Source organism: Myotis davidii, unplaced genomic scaffold (genome assembly GCF_000327345.1).
Source record: "Myotis davidii unplaced genomic scaffold, ASM32734v1 scaffold68, whole genome shotgun sequence".
Lineage (NCBI taxonomy): Eukaryota > Metazoa > Chordata > Mammalia > Chiroptera > Vespertilionidae > Myotis > Myotis davidii.
In genome coordinates this window covers 1,701,028-1,728,114 of record NW_006300376.1, presented here as the reverse complement: position 1 = coordinate 1,728,114, position 27,087 = coordinate 1,701,028, and the positions used below count along the sequence as shown (strand labels likewise).

Sequence of the window (27,087 nt, the reverse complement as noted above, 5' to 3'; positions counted from 1 at the left end):
CCTCAGCTGGTCCAACTTCCTGGGGTCTGCATAGGTGAAGGACTTGCCCAATGCCCTCAGCATATCAGTGGGGAGAGCGGGACTAAAACCCAGGTTTGTGGCTTCTGATCCAATCTAGCTTCTGGCCCAGAAGCAGGGAATGAGGTGGGGGAAGTGCATGTACATACATGCGTGTACATCAGCTTCTCACCTGCCCATGCACACCAGCTGTGCTCGCCCTCCCTTCAGTGATGTCTGCTTCCCACCACACAGATGTTTTAATCTGGGGCCAGATCCTCCCTTCATCATGGGGTCCCTCCTTCCTCTCCAGGCCTGAAGGTGTTCAAGTAGCCAAAGCTGTGTTCAGACGTGACAGACAGAAAAGACAGGAATACATGTAACATTTACTTTGGGATTTCTTCCCCTCGGACCGTTTATGTTCAGGACAACAACGAGGAAAAAGCCGTGGAAGCTGAGTGTACAGAGCTTGTGTCTAACTGTTGGAGGAGAGAAGGGATCCTTAGGGTACTTGCAAGTGGGTTTTCTTGGGTGGCTCAGAGGCTTTATGAACATGTGAGAAAGGCCACCTAGCCTGGACCTGTGTTGGCGGAGAGAGGGGACATGAGCCTGGAAATGGTTTTGTCAGGGCAGAGCATGTAGCAAGGTTAATATTTTCAGGGTCTATTAAGTTGGAAGCAAACCAAGGGCAGGTAGTGAGAGAAGGCTTTGGCGTTTGCACCCAGCTTTCCCCAGGAGCTGTCCTGGGCCTTCCTTGCTGGCCTCAGTCTCAGACAACACTGACTCGGGAGGATGCCTCACCCTCCACCCCCTCCGCCCAATGGTTTCATTGAAAACCATGTAGCCTTTGTCAAGGATCATTGCAAAAACACTGGAGTCAGAAGGGAGGCCTTTGAGCAGGGAACTGGTTAAGTGAGAGCAGGATCAAAACCCAGGAGCAATCGTGACCCCCAAACAGCTATAGTCACAGGCCAGAAAAAAGACAGGAATACATGTAGCATGCCAACTACCCGGAATCAACAGCCTGGAATAGGATTCTAGAGTCAACAGATACCGTGTGGGGGGCTTTCCAAGCACTGTGATTGATTTCCATCCTCCAGACTACCAGAGGGGACAGCCCTCTTATCCCGGATGACTGACCAAGAGGAAGGAGATCCTAGAAGAGAGACTAGTCCAAGATGATGACCCTGGGAAGACACTTACCTGGGGGCTCTGACCAATCTCAGGTTCCTCCCCTTTCTGGGCTGCCCCTTCGTAGTCACAGGCCAGAATGGGAAGGTCAGGAAGACGGGAAGTATAGTCCAGAGAGAGCCCTGGGCTCCTGCAACAAGTCACTCCCAAGCCAGCAGCACTGGCCTGTCCACACAGAGGGCCTCCCTTAGCTGTGAATTAGGCCTTTGAAAGGTTTTTCCTTGCTATCTACTTATGGGGGCTGGTTCTACGGAAATAGGGGACACCAAGAAGTCGATCAGGTAACATATACACAGTCTAATTTAAATTCCATTCTTTATTAAAAATACAGAAATACTTTTTACAGCATGAACAGAAAATACTGCACTGTCTTGGAATCTTAAGACTTAGAAATTTTATTGAATCACTCTCAGGCGCATGATACACTGTACTAGAAAAAAAACACTGCTTCCAAAATTAAAAACAAACACGCCCAAATATTAAAATCATTAAGGCCAGTATATTTGATGAAACTGTACAAATCTGACTATAGTGTACCTACCAGTCACTGTTTAAGGGAGTACATCAAAAACAGACCTCTCAATAAGGAAAGAAATGGCCCAAAGGAAAAAGTTACAAACAACAGCAAAAAGGCTTTGAAAAATTAAAAGCACATTTTGATATGATGTCTTATATATAATAGTCTATTCATTAAAACACTGTACATTTTAAAAACAAAATGAGCACATCAACTCAATCGTAAAGAACATGATTTGCTGGGACCCTGCTTATTGCAGATGAGAGATTTGTAAATATATGCAGTGGAATACCTGTATGTCCATACACAGATAATGTATCTGTATAAACAGTACATGATGAAGTTAACCTAGAGGATAAATACTTTAATAAACTATGCTTTGAGGCACATGAGGAATAAAATTCAGGTTGTTTCTAAGTTATGGACACAGCATCTTTTCTCCCCCTGGTTTTTGTACCTTAGTGTAATGCCTATTTGCATGTAACCTAGTTATCTTACGTTTGCATGCTTTGCAAACTGAATTACAGAACCAAATTGCCTGTTATAATTTCCCATTATGTGACACAATTACATAGGAACACTTCGAGGTGAGGGGATTGTCCCAATATTGGGAAATGCTGATTGCATCATGCTTGCAAAGAGCAAAAAATTAAGGAGAGGCTCTTTCCCCAGATGGCAGAGTTTACTGCTCTTTCTCTCCTATGTAAATGCTGTTCCCCATTACAATGAGTTCTATTCACTGGTTTCTGGTCTGCAAAATTAGATCCATTGGTATTTTTTTTAAAAAGCTAGGCCCTAACTATACACCATTTCCTAAATTCAAACCTCCACACTTCCGGAGCACTTCTAAATAAAGCATGGAATTGAAGTAACGTTCCCAAATTACATTATGCCCACAAAAGGTGAAAGCACAATGGATTTTCAAGTAATTAGAGGACCCACAGTACTGACACCAGCTCCTTCTTGCACACATGCCTCAGACAAGCAAAGGATGCACAAGCTTTTGCTGGATGACCATTGTCTCAAATTCCCTAACTTAACCATAAATGCACATAAGAACATGTACACACCCACACTTGAAAGGTCTTTAATTAGAAGGGAGGGAAGACCATCTAGGCAGGGAAAAGGAAATGTGGGCAACCCTGTTTTTCTCTTTGGGAGATGAGGAGGTGACCTAGGAGATGAGGCAGTGACCTTGGAGATGAGGAGGTGACCTATTTGCACCCTTGGTTCCGAGCTCTTTCATGCAGTGCACGTTAAAGACAGAAGCTTTCCCCAGAGAGAGGTTGCAGCTGCCACTCTCCCAGATGGAGAGAGACCAGAAAGCCTCCTGCCTGGGCATATCGGGGAGAGAGGTAGACTAAAGCGGTGGAAACATGAGATTAACTAAAGCCGAGTTACAGAAAGAAAGAATCTGAAAATAAGCCCCTCAGCTTCCAAAACGAAAGGCATAACATCTCAATCATCAGCATTCAACCTCAGAAGCTTAGAGAACATGGATTTCCGCTTCCTCAGATGCCCTCATTATTTAGCAAGAGCCTTGTCAGGTAATTACAGCCTCTCATGGTGAGTAAAACACAAACCTTCGGGCCTCATGATGCTTGGAGAGGTTACAATGGCACCTAATTAGGAAAATTTTTTTACTGTGAATGTAAAGAGAAAATAGCAACAGAAGACAGTTATGATGAAATGATTTTATTTTATTCATTGATTTGGTTTTCTTGTATGTACAGAATAAAAAGTAAAATTTATCTACAAATGTAGGTAAAGTATAAAATCTTTATATTAACAAAATTATTTCTAGGTATTTACAGGAGAGAAACATTCTAATCAACTATGTCTGTAAAATGGAAATGTCTGCTATATGAAACAACTGGTAATTCAAAATTTCAGGATGAGATGAGCTCATTTTTTAAAAAAATCTTCAAGTGATCAAAGATATTGCTGAATAATGGCAGCAAATTAAGTATTGAGGTTTATGACATGATAGAAATGCATGCGTGAATATGCACACAAAATAATCAGTCCTCCAAACTCTCACACGTGGGCAGAAACACTTTCAGTTCCTGTGGAGGAAGCAAGTTTAACTTCCAGAAAGACCTTGAGGGTATGTGATTGTGCTGGATAAAGGCCAGGAATAGAGAGCATGCCCTTTCCAAAATGTTGCTGCCTTTGCCCCTCCCCTAAACCACATTTCCTTGTGGGAAATACATCATCATTTTCCCTTGCCCAGACTCAAGCCACTTAATATTGCACACATCTCAGCAGACTTGTAAATGTCTAAAAACAAAACCTTATCCCAGAAATGCTTCTGATGTCATCATTGTGCCTCATCTTTGGTCCTGGCTGGACCCTTCTCACTTGAACAGAGGCACTGCCTGGCTTTGGTCACTTGTAGATGCAGTCAGTGGGTTTGGACAAAGCTACATGTTCTTTGAAGAACTTGGAATGATCAGAATTGCTACTGGGTGTGAGAGTGACTCCATACAGACTGCAGGAGGTAGCATGGCTGGGAAAAACAACTCAACTCATGGTTCTCAAGAGGTATGTCACATGGGCTCCAGGTCACATGAATCTTGACCTTCAGGCCTGAAGGAGGAGGGACAGCGAGTGGGATAGGCATTTGGGCTTGTGCTTGAGGAAGGCTGATGACGGTTACTAGTGAGCCATCAGGGTGAGTCACAGAAGAGCAGTCAAAAGGGATTACACTCTGGTTCCCAAACTCAAGGACAGACAGAAAGGGCTAGACCTTGAAAATGGAAAGAACAAGTGGACATTGGGCTGGATGTATGACAGACCCAAGCAGTGCTGTGGGCAGGTGACGATGGGACAGTGGAAGGCAGGCCAGAGTCAGGACTGCCAAGCCAGGGAGAGAAGAGGCAACTTGCTAATTTTTTATTTCCCTCTCTACCCTTTTCCTTCCCAAAAGGCATTTGAGCTGGTGGAATAGAGAAAGCAAAGAAACATGAAGAGACAGGAGCAAGAAATGGAAAGTAAAAAACACGGAGAAGGGATAGCAAAGTGATGGTTACAAGGCTTTGAGGAGGAGTTATGAGCCCGGGAGAGAAGGTATCTAGATGAGATCAGACAGGAGGAGAGGCAGAACCTAGAAGTCATGAAGCAGAAGAGCAAGGAACCAATAGCCCCACTGGCCTTTGCTGAAGGGAACTGGGCTGGAAATGCCTTTAAAGGTCATCTGGATGCTGCCTCATTTTCCAGATGTGGAGGTGGAGGGGCGGGGGGCAGTAACTCAGCTTGTTTCTTCTGTATTGCACCATAGATCTGCCCCTGCCGGGGGATGTGGAACCCATGGGAGCGAGGGTGAAGAAGGCTATCCACTGGAGGTGAGCCGTCCAGGTGTCCCCCAAGGTCTCTTCCCCCCAGTTCCTTTGGGATTCTAGCACTCTCGGTCTGAGGACTGTCTCTGTGTATTTGCACTTAGCACAATATCCTCAGCTAACAATCCCTAAAGATACAGAATGAGATTACTTTAAAGCGAACTTAATATTGGCCTTCAAAGTAGTCTATCCATTGCAGCGCCTTACACTGACATCTGCCTATATATTTAAATTAACAAATGAATTGTGGCTGTTATTGCATAAACCATTTGTACCCAGTAAGGAAACACGCACGGAAAAGACCTGACGAGCATGGAGACGCATCACTTTACACCTGTTAGTCCACCAGACACCACCCAGTGGCTGTGGCTCACTCCAAAAGACAAAATGCACCCTCAGAGGACCACAATGGGCTTCCAACATCACTTGGAAAAGAATGTGTCCTAGCTTCTCAAGACGCCCCCAAAAGAGATGTACTAAGAATATTCAGAGCAATGACAACGAATTGGGACATGCACTCAAGCTTTTGAGGTGATTTCTTTGAAGGTGAAACACTCTACGTTTTGGTGTGGTTATGAAAAAAATAAAATTGGTCATGTGATTCTACGCTCAAAGCTCCTATGTAACCATTTGGGGAAAAAGAGAATCCCCTGATATTTCTAATTCTGTTTTCAAGGGAGGAGATGAGTGAGAAATGGAAGAGGACCTGGGAAGTTCTCATCTACCCATTCCCCGTGGGCTGCACACTCTGTCTTCCTACCATCCGCACATGTGAGAGTGGCTTACGGGGAAGGCCCAGCCGGACGGGCCTCCTTCCCAAGGGGAGCAAGATATTGGGAGTGTACGGACCATGAAAGAGCTCCCTGCAGTTAACCAGCTGATGGAAACCCTACTCATTTCTGAGAGGCATTATGGATTGAGGAAAGTAAAGGTGCAAATAATCCATTATTACTCTCTAATGCTTACAGTAGAGCATTAGGCCAAGCAGAATGGGAAATCTTAAGACAAAAAGACACGAGTGAGCCCAGCCGGTGTGGCTCAGTGGTGGAGCATTGACCTATGAACCAGGAGGTCGCAGTTCGATTCCTGGTCAGGGCACATTCCCGGGTTGCGGGCTTGAGCTCCAGTGTGGGGCGTGCAGGAGGCAGCTGATCAATGATTCTCTCTCATTATTCATGTTTCTATCTCTCTCTCTTTTTAAAAAAAATTAGTGAAATACAAATCAGTGACTATGGAGGTTGACCTATCTGAGCACCTAAGAGCCAGAGGAAATGAAAGGCCTTGTGCTCCTCTTTTGGTCTGCTCCTTTTGCAATTTTCTTTCAGTAAAGATAATGGACTTTAAGAAAACTGGTGGCTTTTTGGAGAAAATATGAACACTGGCCAAGCATTCGTTCATTCAGTCAGCCAAGGCATATCAGTGAGGTGCCGTTTATATGGCAGGTACTAGGCAAGATGCTGGATAGTATCTACTTTTCCCAAGTACCAAGATGCAAGTATTTTCATAGAGAATCTATCTGCTCCAGAATCTGCTCCAGAATTTTATCTAAGCAAGTTACTTCAACTACATACTTGGCATACTTTTGGGTCTGATTTCTAAATCATTGCTAGGTAGTTCTTCTAAGAGAGAGTGCTCTAAAATGCAAAATCTCCTTTGCAATCCCTTCTCAAACCTTCCCCAATTCCCACTTCTCGTTGCATTAGCTCAGATACACGCTCACTCATGCATGCACAAAGCACGGCATCTAACTTGGGTATGGGGGTCATAAACTGTGACTCTTTCATAAATTCACAAAAGGCCATGGTTACTTCCCTATCACCAATCATAACCTGCTTTCATCTAAACTAAAGCTTCCTTCCTTCATTATATCGCCAACCAGTAAGTACAATCGGTGACAGGGCCTCCGCGTGCCAAAGCATCTTTTTCACAGTTTAACAACTGGGAGGCGCCTGGCCTTATCGATTCATTCACACAGGCTTATGTAACTTTACCACATACTTATGTGAACACAGCCAGCTTTACAACTACACGGAAAATTCTCCAGCCACCCTTTCTGTGTGGGTAGGAGGCCACAGAAACCCCGCTCGTGTTTTACGACAGGGCTGATGAACCTGACGACCATGACCTTACCCGAGTTCTACATTTATATCGAGTGTCTGCTCCTCTGTCCTAACGCAGTGGGGCTGGGATTACTTGCCAGTGTCAGTTTGTATAATAGGTGTGGTTACTGCATTGGACAAGCTCTGTGAAAAAGAGAAAGATTGCAGAGTTGGCTTCCTCTCAAACGTCTGTGTCTGATTCACAGACATCTGTGTCTCCCTGAGAAAGAACTTTCACAAGCAGAGCTGTCCAACAAAGAAATAAGCCACTTCCTATGGGAGTGAGCTCCTCCGAATGGGAAGCGGCGGGGCAGAGCCATTTCTGGGGGCTGTGGGGAAGGCAGCACCATGATAGGGAGGGTGAGCCTCCCTGAGAGTTGAGGATGCTGCATTGGTGAGGGAGGCAGCCTCGGGTCACACACGCTTGCTATAAAGTGACACCCAATGAGGGTCTGCTATTCCGTAGTGAGCTGTTGGAGAAGCGAGGCTTTGGGTAGGTTTCACAGGAGGCTCCGACGGAAGACATTTGGGCTGGCCTTCGCAATAAGCCTCTACAGAAGCACCTCTAAGGCTCAGGTCATGAGGTCAAGCTACAGAGCAGAGCATGGTGGGCTGGCAGCCCAGAGCAAGTCCAAGTGGCATTTTAGACCCTTTAGGACAAGCATGGCATGGGAGCGCCTCCCCCCAGCCTCAAGCTTGACGTGCTTGCTTCAGGCAGAAAGATGCTCTGTCCCCACACAGTCTGACATCATTATTCAATTGGCTGTCAGGCCAGCTCTGGGCTCTTGAGTGGGTCTCCGCTCCTCTCCTGCCCGTCCTCTCAGAACCAACCCTGGTCCAGCCCCGGACCTGGAGGAGGGCGGCATTCTTCAGCTCTGCGTGCTGCCTGCTCCTCTGGAGGAAATCAAACTCGGTGCTCAGCGCGAGGAGAACCCCAGCTCTTCCTGGAGGGCTTCAGCGCAGGTCTGGGGCCCTGCTTGGGAAAGAGAGTGCAGAACAGCAAATGTTCCCCCGAAAACGTGCTTTTGCTTCCCGGGCAGGGGAATTTCCTGGGGCGGGAGAGCTGCGTGGGCTTTCTTCTGGGCGCAGCGTTCTGGTGAGGTCCCTGTGTGAGCATACCGCGGCAACCACAGCGGAATGCGCCACAGGAAGTGTCCCAGCTGCTGTCTATTAGCATTAGAACAAATTACACAAAGCAAATTGTTAGCAGACATGTTTCCGTAATATTTAACTGGCGGCAATAAATAAGAGCGATTCTCTTTCAAGTAAATGCTGCGTTTCCAAAACTCCAGCTTCCAATTGTCCGTGAAGGACTCATCTCCGAGGAGGAGGGAGGACACCCTGGGAGCCTGCACAGCGGAGGTGAGGCCGGAAGCTTAGGTGCTGGTGCGGGTGTGGCCGCGGGGCTGACGTCACAGGGCGTCCCCAGGAGCGGGCGCACCTCTGGGTGTCCCACCACCTGCTGGGTGCAGCGCCAGGGCAAACGCACGAGACAAGGTATCTCTGCTCGGAGCTTGGAGTGTGTTTATGATCCACACCCACGGGCAGGTTTTCGCCCTTCCCCTTCACAAAAGATTGCATTTTAAAGACTGTATCTACTCCTTCACCATCCCATGTTTTGTTATCTGAGATTTCTTTTTTAATGAGACCCCATCGGAGAAGAGTTGAAAAAGTGTCCCATCAGAACAAACATCGAAGAGCACCGCCTTCTGCTCGCACACACAGAAACCTGGCCGTTTCTTTAGAAAGAAAACATCATTTTTCATCTTTCAAGGCCTACTGACAATGACTAAATTCCAGTTCCTAGTCACCTCTGAGCATTTCCAACTATCTTCAGATATATGACAAAATTCTCCTAAAGCAATCTCAAAAAAAAAACCGATTTAAAAAATAATTTTAATATTTAAAAAGTAAGAACTATTTCATACAGGATGTAAATACAAAGAATAGGTTATTGCAGCTTCAGGGGCTGGGGACTGTTAGAAGACGTGACCTTTTCTGGTTTTCCTAAGAAATGTATGATTTTGTCTCCCTCACCTCACCGATTTCCTTTTCAAGCAAAGCCAGCCTCAGCTCGGCCCTCCTTTGCCATGTGTTTCAATGTCATACTTGGTTCTCCGGAGGGGCCCTTCCCTCCTTTTTCTGCTGGGAGGAAAAAAGCTTCGCAGCCCTGCTGAAGGGAAATGCCAGGAGCTAGTGTCCACGCTGGTGGGCAGTGAGCAAGATGCTGGAGAATGTTGCTTTTTGCCTACAGGTCTCCTGGCTGGGCCTCTCCCCTCAGTCACAGGGAGCCTCAGTATCTCCGCGTTGGGTAGGCCCAGAAGCCCCCAGCTGCCTCCAGGGCGCCCCCTGCTGTCGATAGAAGGTAAGCGCGCTCTGCCTCCGTGTTACAAAGCTGGGGACACAAATTTAACCAAACACATGTAGTAGCTGACACACTCCCAGCCACTTCCTAAGGCTCTTCCAACTACAGTGTCAGGACACACACACACGCACACACACACACACACACACACACACACTCCTCACGTCTTTTACCTGAAGTCTTCACCAAAGGAATAATGTGCTTCATAAAATATTTAAAACACCTTAGGCAATAGCGTTGTGTCTAGATTTTTTAAAAAGTGTTTAAAGAAAAGTATAATTGAAAATACTTGGAACAGGAACACACACTCTCTAATTTGGAAATACGCAAACTATAGCGTTATTCGTCACAACCTGAAGCAAAGCTACGACAGTGGCATCACAACTACAACATCTGTGCAAGTGCGGGGCCCCAAATAAGCTCACATTTAGACAAGAGCGACGCACACGGCCTGACTCTTGAAGGTCTGTTTAGAGGAAATGGCCTGGCATGTTTTACATTTGCTAAGCTATTTGGCTGCCTGGTTTGACAAGATTTTTGAAAGGGGTGAAAATTAATTATGATTGCAGCACTGCTACAATGATTTGGTCGGCTGAGTGCATTCCAGTGCAAAAACAGGCAAGGGAGAATTTCCTCCCCGGGCTATTCTCTGATATGGCAGCACTCGTTTTAAGAGTAATGAGATGTTTAAAAAGTCAAACCTTAAATATCATGGCTTCAGCAGTCTGTCCTGCTTAAAGTTTAATGCGAAATGAGATAGCACCTCCGTGAGAGCAGTTCCATGTGAACATGGGTCCAGTTTTCTCCTAGACTTGAGATGGAAACATTTCCCACCCCTGAGAACTACCCAAAGTCTCTCTTTGACATTGTTAGGGGATGGTTTCAACCTGGGGGCACAGTGCTCATGTGTTTGTAGTGAGGGAGGTGCTAGTGAGGCTGCGTGGGAAGTTGTGAAAGTCTCTAAATGAGGTATATGTTGATGGAAGAGGCACCATGAGTTGCAGAGGGTTGAGCAGAAACAGTGGAGAAACATGGGTTGTCGTGAGGTTTCCGGACTCTCACAGCATGGCATGGAGTCTCTCTCATGATCTTCATCTACTTCCAACCAATTTCTAAAGAATCAATTTACAAAGCTACCCAGGGCTGCCTTGGGGTCTGTGCAGGCCGTGTCCTGCACAGGGGCACTGGTTGAGGGGTGAGGGGGCTGACATCCCAGCCTGTTCCACTCTCCAGCCGAGATTCCTGCGCAGGCTGCCTCCGGAGGTGGGCGTGCCTTTTCTAATGTATATTTGGGCCAAGAGAAACCCTGAGGTTCTTTTGGATCCTCACCCTTCAGATTGCAATGTCTGGTCTTCATCGCCTCACCTCCAACTACGGATCTTTTTTTTTTTTTTTTTAAGAAAGTGGATATGCCCCTGGCAAAGGTGAATTCATTTTGAAGGTATGTTTTCTGTTCGGTGAAAGATGAAGGAAAAAAAAGAGAGAGGGAAAAGGATAAGAAGAAGAATGAAGACAAAGTTGTCCTTCTGCCTAGGAAATTGTGGATGCATCGTCCTTCCCTGGACACAGCTGCAAAGGGACAGAAAATCAATTTTTTTCTATTACTCCACAGTGAAGAAGGAAAACCTCTCTGTAAATTGCATTAAACCCAATAATAGCATGTCTGCGTATTTGTTAAGGACTAGAAAAATTAGCCACCAATACAACTCCATAATCCAGCAATGTAACTAGCAATCAACACTCCCATTTCAAAGCTTAGATGACACATTCTTCTTCTTTTTTAAAGAAACACCATGGCTAAATGTCACTAAGACTGTTCGGCGGGCTGATGTATCGACACCTCAGTAAGGATTCTGGAAGAGAAGAAACTCCAAAGCCCCATCTGGGAAGAATGAACTTCCAGTTTCTTGCCTTCGCTGCTTGTGCATCAGTCCGTAATAATGATTGGCTAAGAACTAGAACCTTCTAGAAGACGGTTTCTTTCTAATTACCTTTGGGAGGTAATTAGTTCTTCCCAAGTTTGCAATCTGTGGTGCCGACCTTGGAATAAATTCCCTTTGCGGTGTAGGCTAGATCTTGTTCACAGAAGCCCTAACCCTCCTGCCGAGGACAGGATTATCCGCCTGCAAGAGTGAAGGGTCCTGAAATCTCATTAGCAGTCTGCCCTCTAGTGGGGTAACACAGTACTTCAGATCATTGGGAATAGAAAAGGTTTTTTTTTTCTTCTCTTTCGGAGAGCAAAAGAATTCAAGTTTTCCAGATAGTGCAAGGGGAGGCATTTATCTTCAAAGACAGCTTCCAGAGCTGAATCAAGCAAGGCTCACAATGATGGGTCCCCGGGTCACAGTCAAAGACAGGTGGTGCTGTGGTGGGCGTGGCCACAGGCCTGCAGAGCAGACCAAGGTTCTTTTCACACCCATGGAACCCTCCAGGGTTCTCCTTGGGTGATAGCACTCAGTTCCCCACTCTCTCATTGTCCAAATAGGACCCACTCTCATGGCAACGAACCTGTGAGGAATGTTACAGATCATAGGCATTTTTGTAATTTTTTGGCAAATCATTAACACAAAAGAGCCTTTGAGATGGGCCAGGTTGACTTTTTAAAAAGGCAAAGAGTTTTGTAAAAAGACCCCATCTTTGTGCCTGTTGTTTTGAAGAAGGGAATCTGTTTTTCCATGGTGGCTGGATGTTGGTAAGGCAGAGATGATCTTGAGACCTGCTGGCTGGATTTTGCTTCTAGCTTCTAAAAACCTTCAAAACTTGGCCTGCTTCAGTTTGTCAATATGATAGCAGAGTTTCAGCGCAGGTCCCAGCTTCAGGCCCAAGTATTTCATAATCATGTCACTCTTCAGCAGCAAGAGAGCATTGCCGTCAATCTCCTGGTGGGACAGGATCAGAACAAAGGAAACCCAGAAGATGGTCAGAGAGATCAAATGGTGGCCAAAGTTAAAGTGTGGTCTGGGGGTGAGGTAAGGGAATGTGGATGCACTTAGGAACGTGTTCTTAGTCACGACGCAATATCTTCTTTAAAAGATAGAGCAAAAATGTTATATGCTCCTCTCCCTGGGGTAATTTAATACAATGGATCTTTCATATTCCTACTTCATCAGGATTGAAGGAATTAAACATAACTCCAGCATGGTCCCAATATCTCACATATGATGTCTTTCTCTTCATCCAATCTAGGGCTAAATGAGCAAGAAGTGTGCAATGGATTGAGTGTCCCCTGACACCCTCCCCATTCATAGGTTGAAATCCTAACTGCCAATAGGTGGTTACTTTGGGGGTAAGTAGGTTACGATGGTGAAGCCCTCATGAATGGTATTAGTGTCCTTATACAATGAGAAGATGACAATCTGCAACCTGGGAAGGGGCTCTCACCAGATGAAGACCAGGCTGATCTCGGACCTGTGGTCTCCAGCACTGAGAAGTGAATTGCTGTTGCTCACAGCCAGCCAGCTATGGTACTTTGTTAGAGCAGTCCAAGCTAAGACAAAGTGTCGTCCCTTAGACTCTGAAACTAGTGGTTCCCTTCCCACTAGTTTCTCCTGAGCCATGGATTCTCCTGAGAGCCTCAGAAAGAATGTCAGCCCTGCCGGCACCTTGACCTCAGTGCAGTGAGACCCCTGCCAGGTGCTGGTATAAGGCCCTGACTTCCATCCACCACTCTAATCTCTTGCTTCTTTTCTGGGTAAGCCCACCTACCTTTAGCTGATCACCAGATTGCTAATTACACCCTATGAGGGCATTCAAGTGTTTTTTGGCCCTGTCAGTAATGCTGGGTGGCATACCACTAAATAATGCACCTGCTTCATCTCGCGATATAGCACAAAGAACTACCAAGGAAATGCCAATCCCTTGAGGTCCTGGCATTGCTCCCACTTGTCTCTGAAAATGGTAACTCTTCAGAATTCATGGACCTAGTAGGGCTGGGCTTCCTCGTTAACCGTTAGTGCTATTTTCAGGGCACTTGAAATAAAGGGTAGAAATGTGGGGCACTTGGCTGGGGAGGAGGCACAATTACAGGACTCATATAACTTGCAAGGGCCACCAGTCCCTCTCCTTCATCTACACTCTGATGAAGTGCTGACTCTGTGTCACTCACTCTCCATGTCCTTGGCACAATGCAGAGTGGGCCAATCTCATCTGTGGGCCCTCCCAGGGGCCTCATTGCCTAAAGTCTCCCTTTACCCCACCCCCTAGACTTTCACCGTCTCCCACCGCTCTGGACCACAGCCAGGCTCCTCCCACCCCGCTGTCTAAACATAACCCACCCTGTGGTCCTTGCCCATAAGGCCCACTGCTAGGTGAGGTCCAATATATCCCTAATAAATGTCAGTGTCGGGTTAGGTAAAGATCCTCCCCAGATCTGAGAGGATGATTTCTCAACAGAAACACCAAATAAAATGAGAGTCAGGCAGGGGAAATTAATGGTAACTGTAGTTGGCAGAAGAATGCTCCCTCTTCTCGCTCCAAGACATCTATGTCCTAATCCCTGAAACCTATAAACATGCTAGGTTACCTGGCGAAGGGGAAGGATGTTTACAGAAGGAACTAAGGCTGCCCCTCAGCTGACTTTATAATAGGGAGAGTATCATGGGTCAGTGGGGAGTGGGAGCAATGTAATCACAGGGTCCTTTATTGTGGAAGAAAGGAAGAACAGAAGAGTCAGCAGCCTGAGGAGGACCCTGCTTAATGTTATATCTTTGAGGGTGAGGATGAGGGGATATGAGCCAAGAAATGAGGATAGACAGATGCTGGAAAAAACAGGGAAATGGATTCTCCTGAGAGCCTCCAGAAAGAATGTCAGTCCTGCTGGCACCTTGACCTCACTGCCAGACCCCTGCCAGATTTCTGACCCAGTGAACTGTAAAGTGATAAATTTGTGTTGTTCTTGGTTGGGTGAGATAGGAGAGGGTAAAGGGGGGTCAAATATCTGGCAACAAAAGAAGACTTGACTTTGGGTGATGAACACACAATACAATACACAGATGATGTATTATGGAATTGTACATTGAGACCTGTATAACCTTATTAACCAGTGAATTAAAATTTGTAAAGTGTTGTAAGCTACTACATTTGTGGTAATTGAGTATAACAGCAATAGAAAACTGACATAGTAAGCTTGGTAGGTAAAGTATGAATTCTTATCTTTTTTTTTTCATTTACCACCTTTACATATTTCAGGATCTCCTAAATGACTATATAAATGCCTGCTAACTGAAGGCTACCTACAGACCAGGCACCATGCTGAACACTCGGGTGCCTCTTCTCACTTAATCCTCAAACAGTTTAGGACTAGGCACTAACAGTTTAGGACTGGCATATCGTAGGTAGACTATAGATATTTGTTGAATGCACAAACAGATGGATGGATGGATGGATGGATGGATGGGCAAGAAACAGACACTCCTGCTAAAGCACAAAATGATGGGACAGATGGGACAAATATCCCTCTAAAACAAACTAAGTGGTAATTGTGCTCTGAGAAGAACTGGCCTCCTTGAGTGGTGCCCCCAGAGCTTAGTTCAGAACCGCCCCCAGCTCCCAGCTCCCTGAACCTTCCCCTTCTCCTACGCCCTCCCCCAACCTCCCCCAGGCCTGGCCCACCACACACATACATGCTTTCTGAAGAGCTCCACGTGGGGCCCCAGAGCCTGCGGGTCAGCGTCTTTCACGAACCGGACCACATCCTCCACGGTCCAGGTGGACGGGTTCCTGCTCCTTGGCCGCCTGCCGTCCTGCCCGTCTGGAGAAGGGCTTGAGGCTGGATGGGTGAGCAAGGAGAGCAAGATCATTAGACACCAGGACAAGGGCCTGAGCCCCTACCTGTGCTGCCTGCTCACACCTGACCCTCAAGTCCAAAGTGCTGGCCTGAGTGACCCCCTGTGACAGAGAAAGGCTGTGAGTGGCCGCACCCTGGTTATGACCCAGTGTCCCTCCAGCTTCCCTTGTCCACCTTTAGCTGGGGCTTTGGCTTCTGTCCAGGAGGCATTTACCCTCCCTCCTTCCCACGGAGGCTCCACCAGCATCTGAGCCCAGGGAGACCCCTTCCCGGGCAGCATGTCTGTGTCCTGCCATCTGAACGCCACCTCCCTTCACCTTTAACCCCCAAATCTTCGTTTGTTCTTCTCTTAAGATGCTTTTCAGCCTGGCCAGCGTGGCTCAGTGATTGAGCATCAACCTATGAACCAAGAGATTTGATTCCTGGTCAGGGCATGGAGGGGTTGCTGGCCCGATCTCCATGCAGGAGGCAGCCGATGAATGATTCTTTCTCATCATTGATGTTTCTATCTCTCTTTCGCCCTCTCTTCCTCTCTGAAATCAATAAAAATATTTCTTTTCTTAAAAGATGCTTTCCATTTTGCCTCGCATTACAATTATGCATGTACGTGTCTGCAACCTCCAGTTATATTTTAATCCTTGAGGATGGTCTTTTTCACCTTCCCCTCCCCCTGTTCATTCCACAAACGTCTACTGAGCACCTGTCTCTTCTTTACCAGGTCCTGGGCAAAATATGTGGTGGGAAATGGTGTCCTCTCATTAGGGGGTCTGTAATCATTGGCTTCTCCACTGCTCTAAGTATATATTCATAAAAACTGGGTCAATCAATGTAAAATGATTCACTATCTTTTGCAGAAACAGTATAAATAACTTACACAAGAGCCTTGAGTGGGTAATCCTTAATCCCACGTTCAGGCCAGAAAAAAAGCTGAGGCTCTGAACAACGAGGCCGCTTTCCCACAGAATAAGCCTATATTAGAAGTTGGGGCGGGGGGCCTTTGCTCTGTTTCCCTTCTCCAGCCTCAGGGCACAGCGGTTCTCTGCTGTCCCTTCTTCCCTCCACGCTGTTCGGTGCTCGAGAAAAGCACGGCCTTCCATTTCCGATCCATCCTAAGTACGTAATGGTCTGGTTGAGAATTGGAGTTTCTTTGGCATTTCCCTGCCTTTCCTTTTGCACCTGGAAGAGTCCCCTCAGGTTGTCTGGCACGGGACATTTTTGCCGGGAAACTGTCACTGCCCCCTGGAGCCATCTGAATGCAGATGTGTGCTTATTAGAGATGACTCCACAGCCCTTAGCGACATCTGCACTCAACATGGGGACGAGGCGTCACGGAATCACGTTTGCCTCTGGATCGCGCCCCATCGGAGCTTCGGCATTAGTCAGGGTGATAATGGATGCTCTGATTACAAAGGCTGGAAGTCTACGGTGCCAAGAATGACTTTAGAGTGATTAGAGCAGAGGGCAAATCTAATTTCCTGTATCTGATAGAAAGAAGAAATTCCAGGCCGACTCACAGCCTCATCCATCGGAGCCTGAGTTCCTCTGAGCAAGGCCATGCCACAGGGCTGAGCAAGGGAGGTGTGTGTCTCTACAAGGAGGTGCACCAGGTGATGAACCTGCAGGGAGAGCGTCCTCCTCCTGGCGCCTGCTGCTCGCTGCGGGCATTTTTCACTTTTCCAGGCTGGAAGGGCTGCAGCCAGGCCTGGGAGCCTCTCTGAGGGGCCTTGAGTCGTACAAGACAGAGAGCGGCAGGAAGCCTGTCACACCGCTGGAGGTGCTCAAGTTCCAAAGCACACAGACTCCCTCTGGAACAGTGGTTCTTAACCTTCCTAATGCCGCGACCCTTTAATACAGTTCCTCATGTTGTGGTGACGCCCAACCATAAAATTATTTTTGTTGCTACTTCATAACTGTAATTTTGCTACTGTTATGAATCGTAATGTAAATATCTGATATGCAGGATGTATTTTCATTGTTACAAATTGACCATAATTAAAGCACAGTGATTAATCACAAAAACAATATGTAATTATATATGTGCTTTCCGATGGTCTTAGGTGACCCCTGTGAAAGGGTCGTTTGACCCCCAAAGAGGTCGCGACCCACAGGTTGAGAACCGCTGCTCTAGCAGGAAGAGAAATGGAACTTTCCAGTAGCAGGTTTGTAAAGCCTTTGCAGAGACCTCTGCTCACAGATATAACGGATCCACCCGCCCCTCCATCTGCTGTGAAGGTGTCAGGAAGACGAATGGGTACGACGAGGCAGATGTGACTGGACAGTGGTAAGATGTGATGGACGTGAAAAAAAATCTTGCTCCTAAAGGAACAGAGCACGCAAAGTGCTCACCCAGGGCCTTTAGGGAGGCAGCTTTCTCCAGCACAGAGGATGCTGTGCATGGTCCTGTCCATTCACTGGGCTGCTGGAGACGTGAGAGTGAAACCCGACTGTGAACACATGTGTCACTAAAGATGGCTGTTGTCATTTCTAAGCAGAACTCACATTCCCCGGGAGTAGAATGACTATGAATCGGGGTTTAAAGCAATCCCGGCATTCTCACAGCACAGGCACTGGTACTGCCGTCTCTGAGTCTCTCCTGCCTCGCACACACACCCACAAGTACATGCATCATTTCCTTTTGTGCATTCATAAGTCAGAGAAAATTTCTTAGCTAACAATGGAGTCACGAGAAAAAGGGAATGGGCAATAAGCTCTGAGTCAGAAATCCCTACCACCCACCAGCTACATGAGCATCTTTGTGCCTCTCGGGTGTGAAATAAGGGAGCTGGTAAGGACCTCGCAGGTCCCTTCCACCTGAGACACTGCAGAGCCCCAATGCACCACAGGCTGTCCTGGGCAATACTCGCGGGTTAGCCTCTCACACATCTGAGAGCTTCATCTGTGTCCATGTGCAAAGCCCACGGGATGTAGAATCTATAGCCAGGCTCCTGGTCCCTTTCTGGCCCTGATCGTTCTCTATGGGCCTCTGTTTCTTCAACTTGTTTCTCAAAAGTATTGTAAGAATCAAGGGAATGTGTAGCTTTGGGCTGGAGCCAGGTAAGAAGCATCTGAAGGAAAGCCTATCAGTGTCCAAAAGGGAACTAGGGTGCCCTTCCTCGGGCTGCCTGTAGAGCCCCTCGGCCCCCCAGCTGGAGCTGGGTTGGGAGGAGACAGGGTAAAGGCAATGGGGAGGGTGGATCTGTCCTCAGCTCCTCCTCCTCACCTGCTCCCGTAGAAAGCACCCTTCCTAGAAACAAGGCAGGCAGTGCGCAGGTGTCGGGGGAGCCCGCAATCTGGGCAGCATCGGGCCATTTAAAAGTGTTGTTTTTCATTGTTTCTATTACAATAGTCCTCGCTATGAGGTGAGGGAGATGCTAGACAGAAGAGGGCCTGCCCAGTTCTTAGATTGTAATCAAGTTTTTCTTTTATTCCTTCAAGACCAGCTGCCCTGCCTGTATGAGAGGAGAGGCCATAGGCTTGAAGTGAGGCTTAGTGGGGCTGATTCATTCTCTGCCACCACTGTGACCTCTGGGCCAGCAATTTGATCTCACCCCTTCTCCTCACTGCCCCTCCCGGCCCACTCCTGCTTCCCCTTCCAGCTGGCTCCACAGCCACCTCTCCGGGAAGCCTTTCCTGACTCCCCAGAGGAGGCCCAGCAACGCTTCCCTACCTGACTCTTTCATAGCATCCATGCCTGTTCTGTGGGGCAAGTCACAGTTGTGATCAAGTTTGTGCAGTTGTTCTGTTTGTCTCTCTGGAGCTGCACCCTGTCAGCTCCATCCTTAGACCCAGGAAGATCCTCTGGCATGTTGTGCTCAGTAAGTTTCTGCTGGCACCTCTCTAAGTCTTGTGGGCGCAACTCTTCTCCCCAGAATGAACAGACCCTTGCAGGCCTTCAGACACTCCACCCACATCGCATCCAGTGCTGCTCCCACCCTTTTTCTGGCTGAATTGTCTCTGTCCATCACCGAACACCATACACTATGAAAGCAAATGCTAACTCAGGGGAAGCATTTGGGTGCTAATAACAATGTCTGATTTATTTTGTGTCTTGATTCTGAAGCTGGGACCTGAAGTTGTGTTTGGGAATTCTACAGCAGGTCCTGTTAAAGGCAAGAGTCAGGACACTTTTGTTGTCTACAAACTCTTTATGGCTCTCGGTGATTATGTCCTGGATGAGAGACAGGAGAGAGCTCTTGAATTTTCACCTGAGTATCAGCAAAAAACAACAGGTAAATGTGTCCTGTGACGACATCCCTTCCGAGTCCACTGACAGAGGTGACAGGTGTGATGTATCAAGACAGCAGGTGGCCAGGGTTAGTGTTCACATGAGAGGGAAGGCTTTCAGGTTTGTCACATCATCCATATCCACTCCCCTGCCTGCAGCCTCACGCAGTGTTCTGGCCTCTGTGGTTTTAATCCATTCTGATTAGCACCACGGGGGGTGGGGGGTGGGGGCGGGGAATCCATTGCTAGGTTCCTTCCAGGGTTTATGACTTGGGTCAGACCCTCTTAAAGTGGCAGGGTCCCTTCATACCAACTGCTTTCACTGGGGATGCTGTTTCAGAGCGATATCGAGCAGTCCTTGGGCACTGGGAAAACGAATGGCCCTCAGAGGGCCCCCAGCAGGCAGCGAGGTGACAAGGGGTAAGGAGGCCAATCGTTTTCTCTCTACCTAATACACTGCCACTCAATCCCCATGGTTTATTTCCACGGTTTCCAAATGTGTTTAGCTCTGCAAATTTTGTTCAAGAAAAGCATACGGAAAGCCCCACTCTGCAAATGCAAAGAGGCCCCGGTTGAAGAGATTGGGGTGTTGGAGTCCTGTCTGCTCCCATCCCCTCTCCCCTCCCCTAGAACCTCCAAAGGCTAGTTGCTCAATAACTAGATATTTAGCTTATGCCCCGAACAAGCAGGCCCCTCTCTGGGGCTGCAGAGGATACAAATACGACCAAGAAACCTCATGAAGCTGGGAGTCTGGTTCCTACCATGGGACCAGAGAGAGGAAGTACTAGAGACGAGGAAACCAAGTGGCAGTGGAGGAAGCAGGAGAGAAGGAACACACCTAATCGTGGGGTGTGGCTGAGGCTGCCACTTGCCTAACCAATATCTTTTTTTTTTTTCCGTTTCTTCCTTTGTAATAGAAGCCCTGATTTCCAGCTGGGACCATGGTTGCTTGGAATGGAAACTATATTTCCCAGCTTCCCTTGCAGCTCATAGCCATATGACTAAACCCTGGCCAATGAGATGCAAGCAGAAGTGGAAACCTCAGTTCAGAGATGCCAGCACTGCCCTCTGTCCCTGACCTTCCCCGCCCCCTTCCTTCATCTGGATGCTGAGAGTGGGCATGGCTGGCTAGCTCTTTCTGGTATCTGTGGTTCCATTTAGCACCCTGAAGGAAGCACTGAGTAAAAGGGATTTTGGAGCATTAAAGAGTTAATGCGCCCACAAAGGGGAAATAATTTCACTTTCTGCGGTGTATCACAGAGGCTCGCCCAGGAATCTCAGCCGTTCGTCCCGCAGCAGCTTTGCTCCAGGGAGGCCGGCGGCTGTGTGATTCTGAACATCTCACAGCCCTGGGGCATCTGCTGACTATGAACAACTCTGATTTTCAGGGTATCAGGCAAAGTTCTCACTAATATTTCCAAGTTGCAAAAGAGACCTTCGATATTCAGGATACAGTTAGTGGTTTGCTCGGAATGGAAGGCACTGGGAATTGGAGGGCTGTTTCTCTGACTCCCCAAGACCCTGGGAGGCAGGAGTCCTGAGCAAGGGGTGCTCTCCTGGGTATAGCCGGGGCTCCGACAGAGAGGGCTTCCTCAGAGCTGGCCCGGCCTCCAGCAGATTAACCAGACAGCGGATCCGGGTCTAATTCCAGGAGAACAAAGGCTGGTGGAAATCAAAATAAAGGACAGGAGGATGGTTGAGACTAGGGTGGGAGGACATCTCAGGGCTCCACAGGAAAGAGGTAGCAAGGGACTTGGGGAGCTGAGCTCCCTTGAGACCCCTCTGACGGGCCCTGGGTCTCCCTGGTCCAGGGGGACCAGATGGACTGGGACGGGGCAGACAATTCTACAGCAAGTGATGGTTCTCTCCACCCAAATCGTGTCTTCCTCCTACTGCTTGAAATCTTACACTTAGGACACAGGGCCTGAGATGTCACCAACTAGAGGCAGCCTCTTAGGATTATGAGTCAACTCAATCAGGTGGTGTCCTGTGATCACCACCCTGAGCAAGTGGGAGTTGGGTTGAGGAGAAGAGGTTGAGAGGAGAGACAGAGGGTCACAGGAATGAGGGTTTTGACAGCCAGAAGCAACATGAGGGCTCTGAGCACCATGGCAGCAGGGGGCAGGTGCAGTGACTGTTGACTGAACACCTACTATGTGCCAGATGTGACTCTAACTCTGGGGATAAACCTGGGAAATAAATGTTGCCCCCTCATTTACTTTAAGGCATTGCTTTGTGCCAGATCTTGTTCCCTTTTCTTGTTCTTAGAGATCCGATGGAACAGCATCTCTCTCTTTTGAAATCTTCTTCCTGGCCAATGGCCCTGAGTGACAGTGCTAGGGAGTGGCCTACAGGTGCCTCTACATTTGGCCAAAGCCCCCACCCTGGCTGAGGGGGTCTATGCTGTGCCCTCAGGACTGCCTCCCCCTTAAGGGGCCCCTGCTTCCCTCCCCATCTTCAGCCAACAGAGGCTCGTCTGGGTTGGGTGAGCTCACTGAGGCGAGTACACAGAGGACCTTGGATCACACAAAGTGCTAATTGCTGTGGCTTCTCAGGGCTGCTGGCGGAGGGAGCCAAGGCCCAGGACAGAAACGGGGCTTGCTAAGGAAGACCGCCAGCCCCCGGGAGGCTTAGAGGAGCAGGATGAGGACTCTGCCTCCTTGGCTTAGGCCTCCTTTTTCAGCAGTTCTCAGCCCCCGAGTTGATGAGCTGTGCTCTGGGGCGGGGTATGGTCATGTGATCTGCAACTACTAACATTTACTGAGTTCTTACTTTGTCCTAGGCTTTGTACTAAATACACACATGAACTTATCTAGTATGTAATCCTCCCAACAAGCCTAGGAGGTAGGTGCTATTATTATTACTCCAATTTCACAGGTGAGGAAACTGAGGCACAGAGCTCAGACTTGCAAACTGTCAGACTTGCTAGAAAGTGGCAGACCCAGGGTTCCAGCCAGGTCATCCGGCTCCCAGTCCATGCGATTATCCACTGTGCTCTACAGCTTCTGGAGTTTGAAATGATTTTTTTTTATAAAGCACACACACACAAAAAAAAATCAGAATGGACACTCAGCTATCCCTAGAATGACAGCACTTTTGTGCTTCACATCCCAACAAGCGACCTGTAACAGGTGAGACAGAAGTGGTGTCACAACCAGTGCTGTGGGCATTTGGCTAAACTCTGGTTCTGCCCATCTACCAATATGTAGCCACCGGTGTCACCCACTACACAAGACAAAACTCTTTACTAACATCTGGTTCCTGGCACAGAGCTAGTCCACGCCTCTCAGACCCCCTTAGAGGGATGTGTGGCCAAATGGCCAGCTCCTGCCAAAGACGTGGGAGCGGGAGGGATGCGACCAGCCCAGGCTCCGGGAGGCTGTGCCTTCCCCACCTGCTCCTGCCCTCTCCACCGCTGGGTGCTTGGGGCTCGGAGGCCGGCGGGTAGCAGAGCCACAAACAGAGCCTGGGCCCCTAGGGATGCACCCACCAACTAGGAACACCCACCTTAGTCTTTTGAACAAAAAATAAACTTCTATGGTACTTGAGCCACCGTAATTTTGGAGTCTGCTAACTCCTACCGCCTGGCCTCCTCTCTGCCAGCCCGTTTGAAAAGAATAAAACAAAAAAAAAAAAAAACCCGTACCCTTTTATGTAATGATGTTTACTTTGAATTTGTATTAGTTCACACAAACACTCTATCCATGCTTTTGTTCGGCCCTCTGGTCCAGTTTAAGAACCCATTGTGGCCCTCGGGTCAAAAAGTTTGCCCACCCCTGTAGTCTAATGCATCATTTCCTGTGCTTATCATCACAGCCTGACCTCCGCTGTGTTCAAGAAGGACATTCATGAGGGACTTATGGAAACTTCTGATTTCCCAGTGTCCCCCACGTTCAAACAGCCAGGGTCCCCTCCTCCCCCATCTGCGGTGGTCCCACCCGGCCCAGGAGGGAAGTCACAGGGGCGCCCATGCATGCATTACGTTACCACATCTGTTTCCTTCCAGAGAGGTCCCATTCCTCTTGGGGCTGCAGCCTGGGGGCCTCAGCCCGGGTGCCGAGGGGCCTCCGGAGGACAGGGGGCCGCCCCCGAGGGGGCCATCTCCGGAGTTCTGCCTCTTGCAGTACAGCGCGGAGGCGGGGGGCACGGAGCCCCGGTGGCTGAAGGCGGGGCCGGAGGGGTCCAGGCTGTAGCGGCTCATGCCCGCAGCGGTCGCCAGGCGGCACTCTGCGGTGGCGAAGGTCTTGGCTAAGCGGAAAGCAGGGAGAGAGGTGGGGATCAGAGAGCCGTTCCAGGGAGCTTGGCCTCAGTCTTGGCGAACCATCCCCAGCAGCAGGGCCGCCGCCGGTGAGCACAGGAGATGAGGAATGGCCCCTCGGCATAACCCCAGGTAGCTCACCGCCCAGCAGAAGCGCCCGCCTCACCAACAAAGCATATTATCCCCTCGATGGGGAGGTGTGTCCTCGGGGAAAGCAACGATCTTGGTGATTGATGACTTGGAAATAAGATTCAAACAAAAGTCTTACCTCCCCCCTCCCCCCCATGGCTCGGCCCCTCTGGCGGTGTCCCGGGGCATGTCTGAACCCCCCTGCGCTCTCTTCTCTGGCCCCCACCACCGCCCCTCACCTGGCAATGCTGGGAAACCGGACCCCTCATACGCTGCGGGTGGGAATGTAAAATGGTGTAGCGGCCTCTTTGGAAAACAGTATGGCTCTTCCGCAAATGGTTAAAATAGAGCTATCATATGACCCGGCAATTGCACTCCTAGATATATGCCAAGAGAAATATTCACACAAAAATCTGGGCATGAATGTTTATAGAAAAGTATTCATACTAGCCAAAACAGACCAAATGGCTATCAACTGATGACTGATTAAACAAACTGTGGTATATCCACACAACAGGATATTACTCAGGCATACAAAGAAACGAAGGACTGATATAGCTACAGTGGATGAGTCCTAAAACATTATGCTACATGAAAGAAGCCAGCCACAAAAGACCGCATATTAGTGGTGCCACTTCTATGAAGTGTCCAGGATAGGCACATTTATAGAGACAAAAAGCGGATTAGTGGCCACCTTGGGCATGGAGGTTGAGGGGATTGAGGATGCTAGCTAAAGGTATGTGGTTTTTGAAGTACTGAAAATGTCCTACAATTGGGGTGGCGGCTGCATACATCTGCGAATATACTAAGAACCATTGAGTTGAACACTTTAAATAGGTGAAGTGTATGATATATGAATTACATCTCAATATAGCTATTTTTAAGTCATTGCAGAAATCCAGTGTCATGCGTGAGCACATCCTTGAGAGTGTTGTACAATCAAGTCGACAAACACTTTGGCTGCTAGGACATGAGTGAGCCGAGCAGCCTAAGGGCGTGTGTGCCCTGTGTCTCACCCTTTGTGGCTAATGGAGGGCTGCAAGGTGTCTTCAGGAACCTAGAACTCGGTACCTTCGCCTTGATGGACTATATTGCATCTCTTCCCTCTGGGTCAGAAGACATCAGTGGGAAGATTCTAAAAGGGACCAGGCTACAGAGCTATGTATGAGGCTGCTTCATGAATGGAGTGAGAAGGAGAAATACTAAACATTTACTGAGCACCTACTCTGAGCCAGCATCATTTTAAGCCAGTGAGTGGTAACACTGTCATTATATTCTCTTTACACGCGAGTTCTCATCGTCTGGGACACTAGTCCTTTCTGTGTCCCCAGGGCCAGATGCCCTGATGTACCTGCGGAAGCAGCTCCCAGTGCTTGGCATCCAGAAGGCACTCAATAAATATCTGCTGAGTAGGAATTTGGGCCAGTTTAGCAGGATATGTATTAAAATTCAGATGATAAAGGATTAAATATAAATTCTTCATGTAAATGAATGATAAATAGTGAAAAAGAAATTGAACTGAAATATTCTGTTTATTCAATATTTTAAATCCAAATTAAATATATCTATGGAATTCTGATAGTCTAAGGTAAAGAATGACATAATTCACCAATCTTCACTATAGTTGGAAAACACAGATGCAGATGGAAAACTGTTCTCCTATGACAATGTGTGGAAATGGGAAACAAGGGAACAGAATGTGATTGGTTTAGAAACCATGGATGAGATCAAAGGGCCATGATCCAAATGAATTCATTGGAAAGTCAAACCGACATGAGAGAGCATCAGGCACTAGCCCTCTCCTCAGCAAAGGCTGAGCCAGTGATTCTGAAGTCAGCTGGTGGACAACCATGGAGACACCACCAAGCCCCAGCCCGGGCTCTGGGAGTGAACATCAAGGTCAGGTGCACACACCAGGGTGCCCTTCAGAACCGATGAGGTGCATCTGCTCAAACCCAATGAAAACAGCCTTTCTCACCTTTATTAATAGGGGCACTGATGCTTACATGGTACCTGACTGATACAATGAAGGCCATCATCCAACCACAGGACTACAAAAGCCCTTCACAGAACACCCAGCCCAGCACATCCCTAAGTGTTACATGTGTCCCTCTGGTGGGACAGGGGATGAGTTTAGGTGGGACTTTGGTGTATTAGTTTCCTAAGGCTGCAGAAATTACCAGTGACTTGGTGGTTTAAAACAACAGAAATGTATTCTCTCACAGTTCTGGAGGCTACAAGCCTAAAATCAAGGTGTCCGCAGGGCCAGGCTCTCTCCAAAAGCTTCAGGGGAGGGTCCTTCCTTCTCTCTTCTATCTATTCAAAACCTTTACACTGTTCAAGCCGTGAAGGCATCCCCCAAAGAGGTAGATGAATTACAGTTGTGCAGGACTTCTAGTAGCTTAAAAATTTAATAAAGTGGGACATACGGATTGTTTGTTACCTAAAACTACTATTTAAAGCCGGGGGGAAAGAAGCACCAAATCTCTCCTTGGAGAGAGAACTACACTTTTCACGCGGTTTTGTGGCTGACTGGTGAGCGAACACCAGATGGGGCCAGCAGACCTGGGATCGTCCAGCCTGAGTGCCTCGCCACTGCACACAGACACGGGCAGACGACGTTCATGCTCCCTGTCTCCTGGGTTCTTAGAAAGTCCCTTCTCATCTGAAATGAGCTGTCTTGTTCCCCTGGCACCTCTCATTAAACAAGAGGAGACCACCAGCTCGGCAAAGCAGGGTCAACAAAAGGTGTTTTATGCACTTCCCTTCTATCACCCCCTCCTCTGTCCTAGAGACTAAGGATGCTGCGTGTAAGTTATTAAATCTTTCCTCCAGATAAAGGAATAATCAGCTTTTGTCTGACACACAAGCCTGCCTACATGGACAAGCAAATGCACAATGCACGTTCAAAGAAGCTTGCCACCTTTTCAGGGTTTAGTGTTGGAACGTCCATTGCTAATCTGTGGACCACAGTTTCCCCCAGCCACTGTCTATGAAGCCTGCCCATTAGTGAGGCTACTGAACACTCTAGAAGAGTTCAAACCCACTCAAGCCTCAAGCGGTACCTGCTTGCTTCAGAACCTGATGCGTGTCTAAGCCTCTCTGTTGGGGGAGCAAACTCCAGGGTCAGGAGTGCATGGACTCCCCCTCTTCCCCCTCCCCCACAGAGGCCTCTGCAGAGGCT

General features: G+C 48.1%; 1 protein-coding gene across 2 annotated transcripts in view; it reads right to left on the bottom strand.

Moving 5' to 3' along the window:
• Nucleotides 1-12,089: 12,089 nt before the first annotated feature.
• The window catches only part of SCML4 (sex comb on midleg-like 4 (Drosophila)), a 42,870-nt gene continuing 27,872 nt past the window's right edge, over nucleotides 12,090-27,087 (bottom strand). For both annotated transcript variants that reach the window (XM_006777207.2, XM_015572765.1), the window contains 3 exons: nucleotides 23,504-23,764; nucleotides 15,129-15,274; nucleotides 12,090-12,386 (listed from right to left, as the gene is read on the bottom strand). In XM_006777207.2, coding sequence (XP_006777270.1) covers nucleotides 12,261-12,386; nucleotides 15,129-15,274; nucleotides 23,504-23,764 — 533 coding nt within the window. In that variant the 3' untranslated portion in view covers nucleotides 12,090-12,260. The remainder of the gene's footprint in view (nucleotides 12,387-15,128; nucleotides 15,275-23,503; nucleotides 23,765-27,087) is intronic.